This window comes from Panulirus ornatus, chromosome 21 (assembly GCF_036320965.1).
Source record: "Panulirus ornatus isolate Po-2019 chromosome 21, ASM3632096v1, whole genome shotgun sequence".
Lineage (NCBI taxonomy): Eukaryota > Metazoa > Arthropoda > Malacostraca > Decapoda > Palinuridae > Panulirus > Panulirus ornatus.
Window position 1 is genome coordinate 1561154 of NC_092244.1, and position 19810 is coordinate 1580963.

At 39.9% G+C, this 19810-nt stretch overlaps 1 protein-coding gene across 1 annotated transcript in view; it reads right to left on the minus strand.

Moving 5' to 3' along the window:
- The window catches only part of LOC139756250 (uncharacterized), a 162912-nt gene that overhangs the window by 113684 nt on the left and 29418 nt on the right, over positions 1-19810 (minus strand). The window contains exons 4-6 of the mRNA XM_071675438.1: positions 16082-16194; positions 6769-6933; positions 2732-2849 (exon numbers count right to left, since the gene is read on the minus strand). Coding sequence (XP_071531539.1) covers positions 2732-2849; positions 6769-6933; positions 16082-16194 — 396 coding nt within the window. The remainder of the gene's footprint in view (positions 1-2731; positions 2850-6768; positions 6934-16081; positions 16195-19810) is intronic.

Genomic DNA, 19810 nt, shown 5'->3' on the forward strand with positions numbered 1-19810 from the left:
AGGTGAGACCAAAGGATGTAAGGGGAGTGGGGGAGGAATAAGATGTATTTAGGGAAGCAGTGATGGCTTGAGCAAAAGATACTTGTGGCATGAGAAGCATGGGAGGTGGGCAGATTTGAAAGGGTAGCGAGTGGTGGGATGAAGAATTAAGAATATTAGTGAAAGAGAAGAGAGAGGCATTTGGACGAGTTCTGCAGGGAAATAGTGCAAACAACTGGGAGATGTATAAAAGAAAGAGGCAGGAGGTCAAGAGAAAGGTGCAAGAGGTGAATAAGAGGGCAAATGAGAGTTGGGGTGAGAGAGTATCATTAAATCTTAGGGAAAATAAAAAGATGTTTTGGAAGGAGGTAAATAAAGTGCATAAGAAGAGGACAAATGGGAACATTGGTGAAGGGGATTACTGGGGAGGAAATAACAAGTGGTGGTGATGTGAGAAGATGGAGTGAGTATTTTGAAGGTTTGTTGAATGTGTCAGGTGATCGAGTGGCAGATATAGGGTGTTTTGGTCGAGGTGGTGTGCGAAGTGAGAGGGTTAGGGAGAATGATTTGGTAAACAGTGAAGAGGTAGTAAAAGCTTTGCAGAAGATGAAAGCCAGCAAGGCAGCAGGTTTGGATGGTACTGCAGTGGAATTTATTAAAAAAGGGGGTGACTGTGTTGTTGAATGGTTGGTAAGGATATTTAATGTAGGTATGACCCATGGGGAGGTGCCTGAGGATTGGCAGAATACATCCATAGTGCCATTGTACAAAGGCAAAGGGGATAAAGGTGAGTGCTCAAATTACAGAGGAATAAGTCTGTTGAGTATTCCTGGGAAATTATATGGGAGGGTATTGATTGAGAGGGTGTAGGCATGTACAGAGCATCAGACTGGGAAGAGTAGTGTGGTTTCAGAAGTGGTAAAGGATTTGTGGATCAGGTGTTTGCTTTGAAGAATGTAAGTGAGAAATACTTAGAAAAGCAAATGGATTTGTATGTAGCATTTATGGATCTAAGGAAAGCATATGAGAGAGTTGATAGTGATGCTCTGTGAGAAGTTTTTCTCAAGGATGTAAGGCATGTGTACGAGTAGGAAGAGAGGAAAGTGATTGGTTCTCAGTGAATGTCAGTTTGCGGCAGGGGTGCGTGATGTCTCCATGGTTGCTTAATTTGCTTATGGATGGGGTGGTTAGGGAGGTGAATGCAAGAGTTCTGGAGAGAGGGGCAGGTATGCAGTCTGTTGTGGATGAGAGGGCTTGGGAAGTGAGTCAGATTTTGTTTGCTGATGATACAGTGCAGGTGGCTGATTCGTGTGAGAAACTGCAGAAGCTGGTGACTGAGTTTGGTAAAGTGTGTGAAAGAAGAAAGCTGAGAGTAAATGTGAATAAGAGCATGGTTATTAGGTACAGTAGGGTTAAGGGACAAGTCAACTGGGAGGTAAGTTTGAATGAAGAAAGAGTGGAGGAAGAGAAGTGTTTTAGATATTTGGGAGTGGATTTGGCAGTGGATCGAACCATGGAAGCAGAAGTGAGTCACAGGGTGGGGGAGGGGGCAAAGGTTCTGGGAGCATTGAAAAATATGTGGAAGGCGAGAATATTATCTTGGAAAGCAAAAATGGGTATGTTTAAAGGAATAGTGGTTCCAACAATGTTATATGGTTGCGAGGTGTGGGTTATAGATAGAGTTGTGCGGAGGAGGGTGGATGTGTTGGAAATGAATGTTTGAGGACAATATGTGGTGTGAGGTGGTTTGATTGAGTAAGTAATGAAAAGGTAAGAGAGATGTGTGGTAATAAATAGAGTGTGGTTGAGGGAGCAGAAGAGGGTGTTTTGAAATGGTTTGGTCACATGGAGAGAATGAGTGAAGAAAGAATGACAAAGAGGATATATGTGTCAGAGGTGGAGGGAAAGAGGAGAAGTGGCAGACCAAATTGGAGGTGGAAAGATGGAGCGAAAAAGATTTTGAGTGATCGGGGCCTAGACGTGCAGGAGGGTGAAAGGCAGGCATGGAATAGAGTGAATTGGAAAGATGTGGTATACCGGGGTCGACGTGCTGTCAATGGATTGAACCAGAGCATGTGAAGCTTCTGAGGTAAACCATGGAAAGTTTTGTGGGGCCTAGATGTGGAAAGGGAGCTGCAGTTTCAGTGCATTATACATGACAGCTAGAGACTGAGTGTGAACGAATGTGGCCTTTGTTGTCTTTTCCTAGCGCTACCTTGCGCGCATGAGGGGGGGTTGTCATTTCATATGTAGCGGGGTGGCGACGGGAATGAATAAAGGCAGCAATTATGAATTCTGTACATGTGTATACATGTATATGTCTGTGTAAGTATATATATGTATATGTTGAAATGTATAGGTATGTATATGTGCGTGTGTGGATAAGTACGTATATACATGTGTATGTGGGTGGGTTGGGCCATTCTTTCGTCTGTTTCCTTGCGCTACCTCGCTAATGCGGGAGACAGCAACAAAGTATAATAAATAATAAATAAACACGTGTGCGTGTGTGAGAGTGCATGGGCTTCGTCTGTTTCCTGGTGCTACCTCGCTGATGCAGGAAACGGCAATCAAGTATAATAAATAAATAAAATAATTTTAAATATTAATTTTCTATATATAATCACCATTCGTGTGTGAGAGAACAGTGTCTTCAGAACTAATGTACAAAACTGATACTATTCATTGTTTTCTGTCTTTATCATGAAATTTTAGCTGTTTTTAAAAATAATGGTATTACAAAACCACTTACCAAATTAACGCTGAAAGCAGCACAGTTTGCTATTGTTGCCAAAGTCCTCTCTACTAATGCCTTGTCCTCTGAGTACAATAGTGCCACCAGGCTCTTGGCTTCATAAGGAGTAAGGACCCTGAGAGATAGATTATCATGTATCATTCATTTTGTAACAATAATGTGTTTTGATTTAATGGCACCTATGAATAGTATATGCAGGAGCTGACTTCTGGAGACCACAAACAACTACAGAATATTTCATGTGATTCTCTGTTTCACAAATCATTACCTAAAACACGTCTTCACAAGAATATTTTTCAAAATACTTTATGGTCTTTCTTCCCATTAATATGTGATTAGGAAAAAGGAACAGGTGAACAGCACAGTGCAGAAAGAGAGGAAAGAATCAAATGTTGCTGTATACAGTTGGTAGAGTTTTGACAAGCCATAAATGTTGCTATAAGCAGCTGGAATAATCTGATGGCATTTCTGTATGAAATCTGCAATAGTTTGGACGGAAGTCTGAGATGTTCTCATACGAAACAGGCACAGTTTCAATTATGGCTATGAATGTTGCTGTAAGTGGCTACAAATATTTCAATAAAAGAAGGGAATGTGCTACTGGCTTGTGGTGAAAGATGTAGGTGCTCCTCATGTGGACTATCTTTCTGAGAAGGGTCATGGGTGCTTTCGTTGCTGAAAGATAATTTTCAAGCATGATGTTGTGGTCTGTGGCTGGTATGGTTTCAAAGGAAGTTGAGGTAGTGCCCAGAACAGTGCAATGCACCGACACCATAGCTCCCTATCCACATCCAGGCCCCACAGACCTTTCCATTGTTTACCCGAGCCACTTCATATGCCCCAGTTCAGTACAATGACTTTATGTTGACCACTGTATACTATATCATTTGAATTCATTCTATCCCATGTATGCCTTTCCTCCTGTTGCATGTTCAAGCACCAATCATTCAAAATATTTTTCACTCCATTCTCCCATCTCCAATCTGGTCTGCTTCCTCTTATCCTCTCCAATTCTGACACATATATCCTCTTTGTGAACCTCTCCTCATTCATTCTCTCTGTACGTCCAAACCATTTCAGCACACCCTCTTCAGCTCTTTCAACCACACTCTTCTTATTGCATCTCTCATTAACCCTTTTATTATCTACTTGATTAAACCACCTCACACCACATACTGTTCACAAATATTTAATTTCTACCACATCCACCCTCCTCCACACATCCTCACCTGTAGCCCACCCCTAACATCCGTACGACATCTTTGGGACTAGTAACCCTTCAAACATGCCCATCTTTTAACCCTTCCAGATAACAATCTCTCTTTCCACACATTCCTCAGTCCTCCCAGAACCTTTGCCCCATCATCCACCCTGTGAGTTATTTAAGTTTCCATGGTTCCACTTGCTGCAAAGCCCATGTGCAGAATGACAAAAAGTGAGAACAAACAAAAATAGGAAAGTGGATGAGGAGTGGGAGCTAGTGAGATGCAGTGCTGGCATGTGAGAGAGATGCATGTGGCATGCAAAATATGGGAAGTGTGCAGGGCATGTGAACTATGGGAGGTGCACAAGATAGAAAGGGGAGCAAGTGGTGGGATGACAAAATAAAAGTTGCAAGTGAAAGAGTCAAAAGAGGTATATGGGCAAAACATAATTACGGGGGAAAGAGTGCAAATGATTGGGAGATGTATATAAAAAATCAGCTGGAGGTCAAAAGGAAGGTGCAAAGGCTGAAAAAGAGTTGGAATGAGTTAGTAGCAGGCAGAAGAATAAGATGTTTTGGAAGGAGGTTAATAGTGTGTGTAAAACAAGGGAACAAATGGGAGCAATGGTGAAGGGGGCAAATAGGGATGTGGTAACAGGAAGTGATGAAGTGAGGAGGAGATGGAGTGAGTACTCTGAAGTTCTGATGATATGTTTGATGATAGAGTGGCAGATGTAGGAGGTTTGGGTCAAGGTGGTATGCAAAGTGAAAAAGTCACGGAGAGTGGTATGGTGCAAAGTGGCAAAGTCATGGAGAGTGGTTTGGTGCAGACAGTAGAGGTGGTGAATGCCTTCCATAAAATGAAATGTGGCAATGTAGCTGAAGTGGATGGTATTGCAGTTGAATCACCAACCTAATCACTGAAAGGCAACCTACAAATTGGCACTCCTTCCCCTACAGAATGAACAAGTCACACACCAACCAACTTTGGCAAACATTAAAGAAAATCCACTCTTACTGCAGTAATACAGCCTCTACTCATTAAGCTCTTCTGAATTATTCCAAAAGCACTACTTTTCCCAAAGAGCACATGAACACATTCATGTGACATCCTTCACTACGAGTTCAAGGCAGTCTAAATAGAGCCTTCTCTACTGCTTAAGGACAGTCCTGGTAAAGCCTCCTCTACTGCTTCAAGGCAGTACTAGTACAGCCTCCTCTACTACTTCAGGGCAGTACTAGTACAGCCTCCTCTACTGCTTCAGGGCAGTACTAGTACAGCCTATTCTACTGCTTCAGGACAGTACTAGCACAGCTTCCCCTACTGCTTCACGGCAGTACTAGTACAGCCTTCTACACTGCTTCTGGGCAGTCCTAGTACAGAATTTTCTACATGTCTATGTCTAGATATTGCTAAGGCCTCCTCATTGTCACAAAATTACAGCATGATTAGGAATATAACAGAAAACCAAATATTTTTTTTTTTTATTATTATACTTTGTCGCTGTCTCCCGCGTTTGCGAGGTAGCGCAAGGAAACAGACGAAAGAAATGGCCCAACCCCCCCCCATACACATGTATATACATACGTCCAAACACGCAAATATACATACCTACACAGCTTTCCATGGCTTACCCCAGATGCTTCACATGCCTTGATTCAATCCACTGACAGCACGTCAACCCCGGTATACCACATCGCTCCAATTCACTCTATTCCTTGCCCTCCTTTCACCCTCCTGCATGTTCAGGCTCCGATCACACAAAATCTTTTTCACTCCATCTTTCCACCTCCAATTTGGTCTCCCTCTTCTCCTTGTTCCCTCCACCTCCGACACATATATCCTCTTGGTCAATCTTTCCTCACTCATCCTCTCCATGTGCCCAAACCACTTCAAAACACCCTCTTCTGCTCTCTCAACCACGCTCTTTTTATTTCCACACATCTCTCTTACCCTTACGTTACTCACTCGATCAAACCACCTCACACCACACATTGTCCTCAAACATCTCATTTCCAGCACATCCATCCTCCTGCGCACAACTCTATCCATAGCCCACGCCTCGCAACCATACAACATTGTTGGAACCACTATTCCTTCATACATACCCATTTTTGCTTTCCGAGATAATGTTCTCGACCCACACATTCTTCAAGGCCCCCAGAATTTTCGCCCCCTCCCCCACCCTATGATCCACTTCCGTTTCCATGGTTCCATCCGCTGCCAGATCCACTCCCAGATATCTAAAACACTTCACTTCCTCCAGTTTTTCTCCATTCAAACTCACCTCCCAATTGACTTGACCCTCAACCCTACTGTACCTAATAACCTTGCTCTTATTCACATTTACTCTTAACTTTCTTCTTCCACACACTTTTCCAAACTCAGTCACCAGCTTCTGCAGTTTCTCACATGAATCAGCCACCAGCGCTGTATCATCAGCGAACAACAACTGACTCACTTCCCAAGCTCTCTCATCCCCAACAGACTTCATACTTGCCCCTCTTTCCAAAACTCTTGCATTTACCTCCCTAACAACCCCATCCATAAACAAATTAAACAACCATGGAGACATCACACACCCCTGCCGCAAACCTACATTCACTGAGAACCAATCACTTTCCTCTCTTCCTACACGTACACATGCCTTACATCCTCGATAAAAACTTTTCACTGCTTCTAACAACTTTCCTCCCACACCATATATTCTTAATACCTTCCATTTCAAAATGGTTGGATACTTCTTAAAGCAAAAAACATGAAACATGAACATCAATCAAAGTAATCAAACCTTTGATGGAAATATGCAACTGTGGTTCTACTACTGACCTGCCTCTACTACTCAGACTGTCAAGTCTGTCTGTTAACTCTGTTCTTGTGCTGTTGTAAAGCTGTAATGCTTCCTCTTCAACTCTCTTCTCTCTTGCCTTTCCATCAGGGTCTTTGTTTTCTTCCGCTTTTTTCTTTCGTAAACTTTTGCGAACCCATTTTGGTCTATCAACAGAAAGGAGGGCACTGGTAATAAAATAATTTCATTCACTTCTTATACCCTCTACATATATCAGGTCCTAAATATTTGTCCAGGCAAGTTCATTCATGCATCTATTTCTCACTTATGGATACAGCTCTGGGTCTTTGAGATAGCATTTGCTTCTCAGGGGGTTTAAAACAGTTTTAAGCAAAAGGTAAGTGTACCCATAAAGATTCACAATGAGGCTGGTAAATGCTTGTTAACATGACTTAATGACCATACAACAATCTTCCCATTCCTATGACTCTGTCAGGATGAGGTGAGGTGGCACCAATGCCCCTCTGCAAACATTCATTAACAAATGCTTGATGGCACTACTTAGATTTGCTGCCCACTGCAAGATGTCACTCGCAGTGCCTGCATTTTTGCTCATGGCCTTTAGATTGCCTTTTATTTGTGAGTTTTTCATGATATGAAATGTCTGTACTTCACTACATGCATCTAGAGAAGCAGTGTGTCTAGAGACATTAGCTTCACAAGTCACTAGCCACATATTTTTTTTGCATTATTATGTGTATCTTAGAATAGTTCTATAGCATACTTTCAATCATATGAAAATATAATTTCGTAACACTTTCTTTCATATTTGTTTGCCATTTCCTGCATTAACAAGGTAGCACCAGGAACAAACAGATGAAGAAAAGCCTCATTTGCTCACATCCATTCTCTAGCAGTCATATATAATACAAGAACCCCACAGCCCTCTATGTACAACCAGGCCCCAAACAACTTTCCATGGTTTCCCTCAAATGCTTCATTTGACCTGGTTCAGTCCAATGACAAGTCACTCCCTGCTGAAATGTGTACGAGAGTATTCATGTCACTGTGCTACTGCTCCTTACAGAGGAAGATTAATATGGAAACAATTCACAACATAAACATTAAACCTCCCTTAAAAAATTGGCCTTCATGTGTTCCAAAATTGACTTTTACAGGGACTTGAACATGAATACCTGGTGTTTGCAATTAGTTATCTTGCAGTTCTCAAGAGTAGCTAGATAACTGTACTTCTTTTAGTATTACAGGAACATCTTTTTTTGTTTACCTAAATGCTTCTCATGCACTGGCAAGGTAGGTTCAGGAACAAACAAAAACATTGCATACATCCACACTATATAGTTATAACAAACAAAATAATGTACATAAACTACAGCCAACTATCCACAGACTATTCTATAGTTCACCTTGACCACTTCATATGCCCCAGTTCAGTGTCATCTCCTTACATCATACAGAATGAACTAATTCAATCAAGTACAACCCTCACCATCCTGAATGTTTAGGCTCCAATACCCTTATGCATTCTTCACTCAATCCCTCCTCATTCCTGGTATCTCCCTCTCCCTTCATCCCTCCAATTCTAATTTGTTGATCCTCTTATTCAGTCTTTCTTTGTTCATCCTCTCCATAATTCCAGAGTATTTCAGTAAATCCTGGTCAGCCCTCTCAATCAGACTGTACTAACACACCTCTCTCTTATAATGTCCTTTACATAGTCAAACTACTTCATATCATGTGCATTCCTTAAACATTTAATTTCCTAAATATCCACATTCATACAACACTGTTGTGACTACTATATCTTCAAACATACCAATCTCTACTCTAACACACAATGATCTGTCTTTCCACAAGCTCCTTAATGCACTCTGGACCTTAGCCCCCTTTCCCACCCATGACTCACTTCAGCCCCAATTGTTCTATCCACTGCCAGGTACATACCTCTTCCTCCTTCATATTTACACTCAAACCATACAGTCTCATTGCTCTGCTTCACCTCATTACCCTATTTTTGTCCACATTCACTCTCAACTTTCTTCTTTCCCACATTCTCCCAAACTCTGTTACCAGTTTCTTGAATTTCTCTCTGAAACCTGCCACCAGAACTGTCATCTATAAATAGTAACTGATTTACCTCCCATGATCTCTCTCTCTCTAACACCTCCAGACCCATCTCTCACTCAAAGACCCTTGCATTCACCTCCCTCACAACCTAGTCTAAAAATGGATTACACAACCATGGTGACTTCTCACATCCTTGATGAAGACCTACATTCACTAAGAACCCCTCATGTTCCTCCCTTCCTAAAAGAACAAATGCCTCACTCTCCTATTAAAAACTTCTAACTACATTTAGTAAATTTCCATCCGCCAAATATAACTGTAGCTTGCACAGACTCTCACTTTCTTCCATAAAACATGCTTTTTCCATGTCCATAAATGTCATAAAAAGTTTACTCTCCAATTATTTCCTGCATAAAGTCTTCAAAGCAAACACCTGGTCCAAACATCCTTGACCTCCTGAAGCCACAGTGCTCCTTCTTACTCAAACATTCTATGCATACTAATACTTTTTAAATCACCATTCTCCCATATAGACATATCCAATAATTCAAACATTCACTTTTGTCCCCCTTGCCTTTATATAAGGACACTATACAGAGGTCACATGGCCTGGCAAATCAATCAACATCAATTTCATCCATTTCTTGAGAAAAATGTAATCCCACTCACTCCTGTCACTTTGCAACACTTCATCTTGCACAAAGCTTTCATGACCTCCCATCTTTTTGCCTTACCGTATTGAAAAAAAGTTCAAAGTGACCACATCAAAGAGTTCAGAATTTTCTGCAAAGAAATATGTAGACTGTAAGTCTGGGTTAGAAGAATTTTCAGACATATGCAGCTTTCATGCTTAGCTTAGTAAAAAAGACTCATACAGTTAATTTCAAACCTGTGAAGCAGACCAATGTCACAAAAGTGAGACTGTTAGCTGATGAAGATTTTGTGATTATAGCAGATTAAAAAAAAAAGGCATAAGACTAAGCTACTTAGGAACACAAATTTTTTCTGTCTCCAATAAGCAGGTTTCATTGTAATGCGGGAAAATCTCAGATTGCACCAGATCGAAAGTTCACTTGGCTTAGGATTAATCAGGGCACCTTAAAAGGTATGCTTCATCATCCAGATGATAAAATAGAATTCTAGCTTATTAATGAGTAACCATGTTCATGTTTTTGAACATTCATTAACATATTTCAAAGTTGTTATACCAGGGTGTTTGCTCAGCAGAAGGTTGTACATGTTATAACTCAGGTGGCCAAAGTTTTAGATGTGGAAAGCTGCCCTGCAATGGATTTTTGGAACAAAAGCACCTGCTGCCTTTATAGATCAAATTGTCAACATGGTGTTGATGTCTCCTGTTCTGAAGTCAATGGTTACCTTTAAGTTGTCTCTTCCAACTTTCTAAAGAGTTTTTTAATGTCTAACAATAAGCAAAGTCTACCTTTGTTGGATGAAAACTGGTTTAAAGACAGATTACAGGCATCAATTTCCAGAGCAAAATCTTCAAATTTTAAAAATGACTTAAATACCTTCCCGTCCAAATGGTGATGTGGGGTTTACCAGTTTGATTGTTTAGATATTACTTTGGCTGGTTTGTGTTTAAGAGCATTTCATGGGCCTTTTTAAACAGAGAAGAGAGCCACCTTTGTGATAAGTCTAAGTTGGACATCAGTCTATGGGGAACCTTGTTTGCCTATCATCACAATTTTCTGTTCCTTAACTTTCTGCCTGAGAAAAGTGTTTTTGCTTCAAATAAGCACTCAGTTATTCTCTACTTTCATAGAGGACTTTCCTAAAGCATGTGAAACTGATTATTTTCTCACTGGGATACACTTCCAAGCTCACTCTTGTTTCAAAACTTTGTAGACCAAGATGGGTTTGTTATTCTATGCAGTGTTGATCTCAGATTCTATGTTTCCTTTTGGTAGCTTTAAGAAATGACAAATTCCAAGCAGATATGGACTAACTACTAATTCCAAATGGCTATGGACAGTTAGTGATAATGCATCACTTGTGTTCATCTTAAAGGGACTTACATAATTTGTTTCATGCCCTCTCTCAATCAATTAGTTGTAAATACTAGCCTTTGTTTTAAATATTCTAACTGCAACTGTGAACACAGGAGCAGACATGAGACAACTGCTTTTAGAAATGCATAACATAGATATATTCCTTAACACATAGTAGGAAAATTTGCAGATGTTGTCAGTGGAGATTAGCAACACTAATAAATTCCATCTCTTTATGGAGAATCAGTTAAGCTGGATTTCACATAAAAGTCCTTTCAGGTATGTTCATTAACTGTTCTTAAACCCCTGTATAAAAGCATTTTAGGCTCAGGCTTCATTTAAAAGAGTGCAGGATGGTAGTAAAGATGTACAATTAGAAATGCTAAAACTTTTGCCTTTTTATAAATACATCTTTCCTGTTCATACAATCCAAAAGGCAGGAGCATTATGTAATAGTAGTCAGTTTGAACATTAGGTAGGAACCTCTACAAACACTGCGCTAAAGCAGCCCTCTGGCAGTGGCCTGTTAAGGGTTGAGCACTAAGGCTAAGAAGTGGCACAGGAGTTCACGAGTTATGGTGACTCTATTGCTGTGGACAATCCCTTGAGGGAGTTACAGGTGGGAACAGGCGTAAGAGATACAGATAGACAAACAATCTGGAAGAATTTTTTAGTGATAAAATTTATCCTCCACCTCTCTAATTTGTTAATTTCAATCTGATGAATTGATGACCATACAAATAACAGCATTCAATTCTACTTCTTTTATCTTTTTTCATACTTGTTTGCTGGTTTCATCTTTAGTTTTATCTCTTGTTGTGAAAGTTCTTAGTATAATAACACACATTACCTGATTTAAGAGCATTACCTTGTCAATGTATTCAGCAAATCAAAATTTTTCATTAATAATGATTCCTAAATCCTTCATACTAACTTTGCTCTGTTTCTTTTCCTGCAGGGCCTTTGTATGCAATATGAAATATTAACTATCCCTTTAATAATTAGTCCAAATTTCTCTTTTCTGAATTATAAAAGATTCTCTTCAACCCATTTGTATACAGTATTTATATTTCTTTAACCCTGGGGATAGGGGAGAAAGAACACTGCCTACATATTCCGTGTGTGTCACAGAAGGCTACTAAGAGGGGTGAGAGCATGTGGCTGGTAATCCCCCATTCATGTATTTCTTTCCAAAAGAAAGAACACAGCAGAACACAGCATGGAGCTAAGAGAGAATGTATCCTCTTAGGCTCTGTCATCTGTTCCTGATGCTATCTTGCTCATGTGGGAAATGGAAAGGAGATATGAAAAAATGCTTTTGCTCAGTATTCCTGATTTTCCTGTTTGACAGGTAGTAGATGGTGGGCAGCCACCAACAAGGGAGGTATAGTATTGGTACTACCCACCAGGGTATTGGGAAGGTTAGTGATAACTGCATGGAAAGACAGTACATCAGTGACTGTCAAGTTGGACTCCTCCGACCCAGGTAGCTCTTCTTTCTTTCTGCCTCACCCACACATGGACTGCTGGCATTCTGTTCAAATACAAGCAATCTCTCCTTGTCAAACATAACACTTGACAATGCTCAAATCACAAATTCTTTAAAACTCTAGATTTTCCTGCAGTGAGCACTATGCACCAGCACTGCCTTCTGCAAAAATGGTTAGCAGAAATAATAGAAGTAGAAGGTGGGGACATCAGAAGAAGCTTTAGGTAGAAACATTAGATAAAACTAGCAGGAATAGTCAGAGAGAACATGAGGTGGGAGCATTAGGTAGAAGTGGTATGTTGGAACACTAGGCATACACATTAGTCAGACACAGGTAAAAGTAGAACACTAAGCATATACATTAGTTTGACACATCTGGTAGAAGTAGTTGGTAAGAACATTAGTTAAGAACCTCTGAAAACAGTGTCAGAGTTATCCTCTGCCAATGACCTGTTAAGAGTGAGGCACTAGAGGTTAAGAAGTGGCAAGTTCACCAAGGTCACCCCTTTGAGATAGTTCCCGAAGGGAATGGGCATCAGATATAAAGATGCATAAACAGATTTTGTTTTACTCACTCTCATCACCTGCAGAAAAAAACTTACTAATCTCACACATACATCCCTATCAATGTCAGATATCACTATCAGAAAGAGTATTGAAGCTATCACCATTTCTTGCTGGACACCAGAAAGCACATTATCTTCATCAGGTTTGTTTCCATTTAGGTTAAAGATGAGAGAAACATGCAATGTTAACTAGCCAAGAAAGTTACAGAAAAAATATGGACATGCATCCAAGCAGCATAAGAAAGGGATTAAAAAAAATGTGCCAAAGATCAGAGAGGGAGGAACAGAGAATATTTCATGAAAAAACCTTGTGCATGTAGCAAATGAGAATCCTTATCTATTCTAAAATTCATCAGTTTATCAGCATAAATTATCAATTACACAACAGATGATTAGAGTCAAAGTCTCATAGATAGGGCTTACTGAAATGAAAAAAAGAGCATGAGGGCTAAATGCTATATTTCACTGTTATTTCCAACTGAGAAAAGTACCTTGTAACACTACTGCAGTGGATAAGGAGTCATGGAAAACATCACTGTTACAAAAAATATAAGGAGGTTCATGAAGGTTTCAAATCCATAAAAAGCCCATAGCTTTAGTGGTATCTTACACTTTATAACTGCTGCTGCTGCTTTCAATGGGTTGAACTAAAGCATATGAAATGGTCAAGGTAATTCATGTAAAAGCCTGTGGGGCTTGGCTCTTGATGGCAGGCTCTGATTTCAGTGCATTATGCATGAAAGTGGATGAGTGCAAATGAGGTTATTGCATGTCTATTCCTGATGCTACCTTGCTAAGGCTGGAGAAATAACTGCGTACATAAAAACAGAAAGAATAATGGTTGCTTTACTGACCATTATTCCAGATACTTACAGTCAGTAAACTTGTGGATTTCTAAAAACAATGAGTAAAATGTCTGATATTTGACTGTCAGTAAGCATCTGACATCAACCCCTACTGGAAGATTGCAAAACACAAATTTCTAGGTAGACAGAAGAGAAAGGTTACTTTGTTGCCTAATCAATTAGTTATAATCAATAATCAACAAATAGTATTCTACAAGGATAAGGCTTGGCACTACTGATATTCCTAATGCATACAAATGACTTGCCAAGTAAATGAGAGTAAATCAAAGTCAGGCTAATACTATTTATCATCTCCCAAAGACTAAATTACAAGAATAAATACATGAGAAGAACTTAGGATTTAATATAAAATCAACTTGCAAGTTGATACCTGTTGGGAATGGATGACAGTTAACCTATATGGTCATCCATGTGAACTTTAAGCTACCAAGAAGGATAACTCTACATGTGTATAATTTTACTAATCATTAGAAGTCTCTGGCAGTCTAATCTTTGGATGATGAAAACCAAAAGCTTATTGATGATATATCCCTTGAGCACGGAAACTTAGAAATTTCAATTTCAAGACTGATATGTTCTAGCACTGCACTACTAATATGCTGAGCCAATATTAGCATCATATATGTTTCATGACGTTTGAGGACAATGTGTGGTGTGAGGTGGTTTGATCGAATAAGTAATGAAAGGGTAAGAGAGATGTGTGGCAATAAAAAGAGTGTGGTTGAGAGAGCAGAAGAGGGTGTACTGAAATGGTTTGGTCACATGGGAAGAATGAGTGAGGAAAGATTGACAAAGAGGATATATGTGTCAGAGGTGGAGGGAACGAGGAGAAGGGGGAGACCAAACTGGAAGTGGAAGGACAGAGTGAAAAAGATTTTGAGTGATCGGGGCCTGAACATACAGGAGGGTGAAAGGCATGTAAGGAATAGAGTGAATTGGAACGATGTGGTATACCGGGGTCGCTGTGCTGTCAATGGATTGAACCAGGGCATGTGAAGTGTGTGGGGTAAACCATGGAAAGTTCAGTGGGCCCTGGATGTGGAAAGGGAGCTGTGGTTTTGGTGCATTACACATGAGAGCTAGAGACTGAGTGTGAACGAATGTGGCAGTTGTGTTTTCCTAGCACTACCTCGTGCGTGCGCAGGGGGAAGGGGGGCTGTTTCAAGTGTGGTGGGGTGGCAATGGGAATGGATGAAGGCAGTAAGTATGAATATGTACATGTGTATATATGTATATGTGTACGTATATATATGTATACGTTGAAATGTATAGGTATGTGTATGTGCGTGTGTGGGGTTTATGTATATGCATGTGAATGTGGGTGGGTTGGGCCATTCTTTTGTCTGTTTCCTTGCACTACCTCACTAATGCGGGAGACAGCGACTATTATAAAAAATAAATCTCATGATAATCCATTACATTGGTTCCATTACTTTCATTACAGCAAAATATCTTAAAGTTCCACGAATGAGCCTTATAAAGAATCTGCAACCTGTACAGCCAATGAGGATTCTGTACAGCATGTTAAAACTGGAAAATTGTGAAAAGCTCATGAAGCTTGAAAAGCTTAAAATTCATTTACGACAATGAAGGTGCAGAAATTTTTATCTATACTTTGAAGCCTAACTTCATGTCCCAGTAATGTACACAAGAAATGGACACAAAATCATTTGGTAAAAGGTTGTGACAATCATTTGGTCAATAACATGCCAAAAAACCCAATTCTCACTTTACAAGCAGCAAAAGTCTGGGTTTGCCTGAGATGTTAACTCACAAGATGGAAAAGCCCACATGAAATTCCAGCTGGTGTGCTAAATACAGCAAAGCACACTATATCCAAGATGGGCGGGGTTAACTACAATTTACCAAGACCAATATCTGGCTGGACTGCTTATTCTAGTAAACTTGCCTGGTGAATATTTGTTGGCAAGTACCTGAAAAGTTTGGTGACTCTGCTCCAAGTTTTATAGGTCTATGATGCAAAATATCCAAACACTTTATCTGCACACCTTTGCAGTTCACTGTAAAATGCAAAATAAAGAAGTATGACTTCTATCCAGGAATAGGGAGAGATAAAAAGGTGTTTTCAATCTGGCCTCATCCATGCAAAAAAATCTAGAGTGAAAGGGTTGGGCAATAATTAATTTTCTTGTTGTGTGCAACAGACCAAGCTGAGCACAGAAGCCAATCATCTAGAAAAGGTACTATCATTTACATAGGCAATCTGGTTTCAAATAACATTGGTATAGCACTTTGTATACAGTTTGATCAAAGCAAATCTCTATAGATCTGTCATGTGGAAACTAAAGATACAGTACACTGCCTAATGCATCTACCTGCTTGGTGAGCCATCTGGGGGTATGTGTGTAAGGTTCTCTGTTGATCTTGAAGTTATGAGGTGTCTTACATCAACGGGACTAAGAAGACGAGGGGAATTCCATGGTGATGGCTGGAAAGGAAATACATCAAATATTGGAGAAAAGAAAGTTATGATCTTTGCAATGAACTCTGTCTTTTTTTTTCTAACAGCAGTCAACATGGTATGGGCAAAACTATGCCCTAATCAAGACCATGTCAGATTAAAAAATCTAATCATGAGTTATCAAAATGAATGAAAAATACAAAAGTTTCACCTGAGCTCCCTAGGTGTTTATAAACCCTAATCTCAAAAGTGGAGAGATTAAAGGACAAAAAGACAAAACATGGAAGAAAACTTCAGAGTTTTGAAGTATGAGGAAAGGGTAGGAAGGAAAGATAAGGTATCATAATGGAACATTCTTGTGTGGATGGTTTCCACAAAGAACTAAGAGAAGCAACTAGTTGCTTACCATGGGTCCAGGTCTTAGAGGATTGGACACAACCAGACAACTTACAAGAGTTGTGGCCAAAATTGTATCCGTGGAACTCAAAGAGGGAAGCAACATTATGGAACAGAAAACGGGATGCTTAAAGAGAAGTAATGCCAGGAGTGTTAATTCTGATTCCCTCTGGCTAAAATAGAAGTATGATGAGTCACCCAAGAAATCAATGCAGCACTCCATCCTGGGGTGAATAAGACCACTGTATTTATGGAACAGCTCCTCAGAGGAGAGATAATCATAACACCAATCCTATAACCTCAGCTTTTGGGAAGCAGATTTTGTGATCAATATGTAAGGTTTCCAAGACAGAGAGATTGAAATGGTTATGCCTAACATGCCAGGTCACCTGCATAGCAGAGCAGACATTTAGGGCTCAACTAGCTGACCATCATCAATGTTCTCCAACCTTCAGTAGGAGTTACAATATAACCTTAAACTTGGTCACAAGTTTGAAACTCTACCTCAGATACTCATGAAAGTTTAAGCTCTACCTCCCCCACAAGATTAGGTGAAAGCAATTACTGTTCTTTTATTCAAAGGAGAAGGTGCTAAGGATGTACACAGGAATTATAGAGGAATAAGTTTGTTAAGTATATCAGGAAAAGTGTATGCAATAGTGTTGATTGATAGAGTGATAGAAGAGACTGAATGCAGAATAAGTAAGAAAGGGGTATTAGGAAAGGTAGGGGATATGTAGATCACATTTTTGAAGTGAGAAAGACTGCGGAAAAGTAACAAGCAATGTGTAAGGAGGTGTATCAGCTTTAATGGGTCTGCAGAAAGCATATGGCAGAGGTGTGTGAAATGTATGGGATGTGTTAAGGACATATGGGGTAAGGGGACAATTTCTGGAAAGTGTAAAAGCCCTCTACGGAGAAGAAAATGCATGTGTAAGAGTTAATGGGGCAATGCATGGTGGATGGAAGAGATTAGAAATGCTGCAGAAGAGAAGAATAAGGCATATGGTAGATTGCTTGAAAGGAACGTACCAGGGGCAGTTCAGCATAAGAGGAGGGAAGAATAAAAGACGTGAAAGCAGAATGTTAATAAGCTGATAGAGGAAAGCAAAGAAAGAATAAATACATGAAGATTTTGGAAGAAAATTGGGTGAAAAGTTCAAGGAAAATAAGACATTGTCTTAGGAGATGATAAAAGGAAAGAGGTCAGTGAAAGAATGGAAATGGTAATGTGAGAAGCAAGGAATGGGAATTGCTAAAGCAAAAGGAGGAAGTGAAAAGATGATGGCAAGAGTATTTTGAAGAACTGATGAATGTGAAAGAATGTGAGGCAGCAGTTGTTACATGCATAGGCATGGGGGATGGAAGGAAGAAGGTAAAAGTGCAAGAGCCTATAGCAAAAAGAAAAGTAAAAAGGGCACTAATGAGGCTGAGGGTAGAAAGGTACCTATAATGGATGAGATTATGGCTGAAATGCTGAAGTATGGAGGAGAAAGTGTGACAGAGTGGATGCACCTTATAAATAATTTAGCATGGAAACAAAAGGTTGTGCCTTAGGATTAGGTGAAAGCTAGTACTGTTCATTTATTCAGAGACAAAGGTGAAAAGGATGTTATTTTGCAATTCTAAGGGAATAAGCCTATCAGTACACTAGGAAAAGTGTATGCAAGAATGGTGACTAATAAGAGTGATGGAAGTGACTGAATGCAGAATAAGTGAAGAACAAGGGGTTTCAGGAAAGGTACGGATGTGTGGATAAGATTTTTGTGATAAAGATGACTGTGGAAAAGTATGAGCGAAAGGCAAGAAGTTGCATGCAACTTTTGTGAATCTGAAGAAAATGTACAACAGAGTTGAGTGGAATGCTTTATGTGGTACGGGTAGGGAGACAAATGCTGGATGGCATGAAAGCCTACTATAGAGGGGCAAATGCATGTGTAAGAGTGGATAGAGACTTAAGCAAAAGTTTTGGTATACATGGAGTGCAAGAGAGGGCTGCATGATGTCATATGGCATTTTAGTACATATATGGATAGAGTTACAAGAGAGATGAAAGCATAACTAGGGAGAGGGGATGCAAAGACAGAGTGTGGCTGTGACGTGACTAGTGACAAGCCTATCAGCATATGAACTCTGTTATTTGCTGAGAGTGAAGAGGAGTTGCAGAAGGTTGTGTTTTATGAGTGTAAGCATAGGCAACTGAAAGTAAATGCAAGTAAAAGTAAAGATTTTGCAAAACCATTTTGAGTGAAAGAAGTATACTAAACTGTGTTTTGAATATAGGGGAGAAAGACTGGAAGAGGTGAGAGAATTTAAGTATTTAAGAGCTGTCTTGGGTAAGGTTGATGATATGAAAGGAGAGATAAGGAAGGGAGCAGTAAAGAGTAGAAAAGTCAATGGGTCCCTTAACAGAATAATGAAGGGGAGAGGTTTAAGCATGGAGGTGAAGAGATTATATGCCATCACAGTCCTCCCAAAATTGACCTATGCCACCAAAACACCGACACAGAATAAGTCACAGAGGTCATGAATCCAGGCTGTGAAAATGAGCTATATGAGAGGAACATGTGGTATGAGTAGATGGAATGAAGAAAGAAATGAAGGGGTGTATGAGAGATGTGTTATGGCAGGAAATGCAAAGGGAATGAATTGTGGTGATAGAGAGGGTGAAACATAATAGTTTGAGGTGGCTGGGCTTGTGGAAAGAATGCAAGACTGGAAGTTTACATGGAGAGTGTATGACTGTACAATCAAAGGGGTTGGTGTGAGAGGAAGACCACCTGTAATTTGGGGAAACGGAGTGGAAGAATACCAGAGGGACAGAAATGGTGGAATAGTGAATGCAAGGGAGGCATGTAAAGACAAGGATAAGTGGAGACTCTTTTGTCATGGCCACCCCCTTGATGGAAGTTACCAGAGGGAACGGGAATCAGAGATATAGATATATACATAGAAGAGTGAATGACGAGTTGATCAAGAGTTTCGATATAAATGTGGGTATGATGCCAGGCTGTGTGATATCACCGTAACTTTTTAACACAAGTATGGACAGAGTGATAAGAGAAATGAAAACAAAACTTGGGAAAAGGGGTGTAGGTATGGAGCATGATAGTCAGGTATAGTGGCAAGTAAAAGCCTGTGTGCAGATGACAAGTGTTGTTTGCTGAGAGTGAAGAGGGCTGCAAAAGGTTGAGTGTGTTTTATGATGTGTGTAAATATAAAGGACTGAAGGTAAATGCAATTCAAA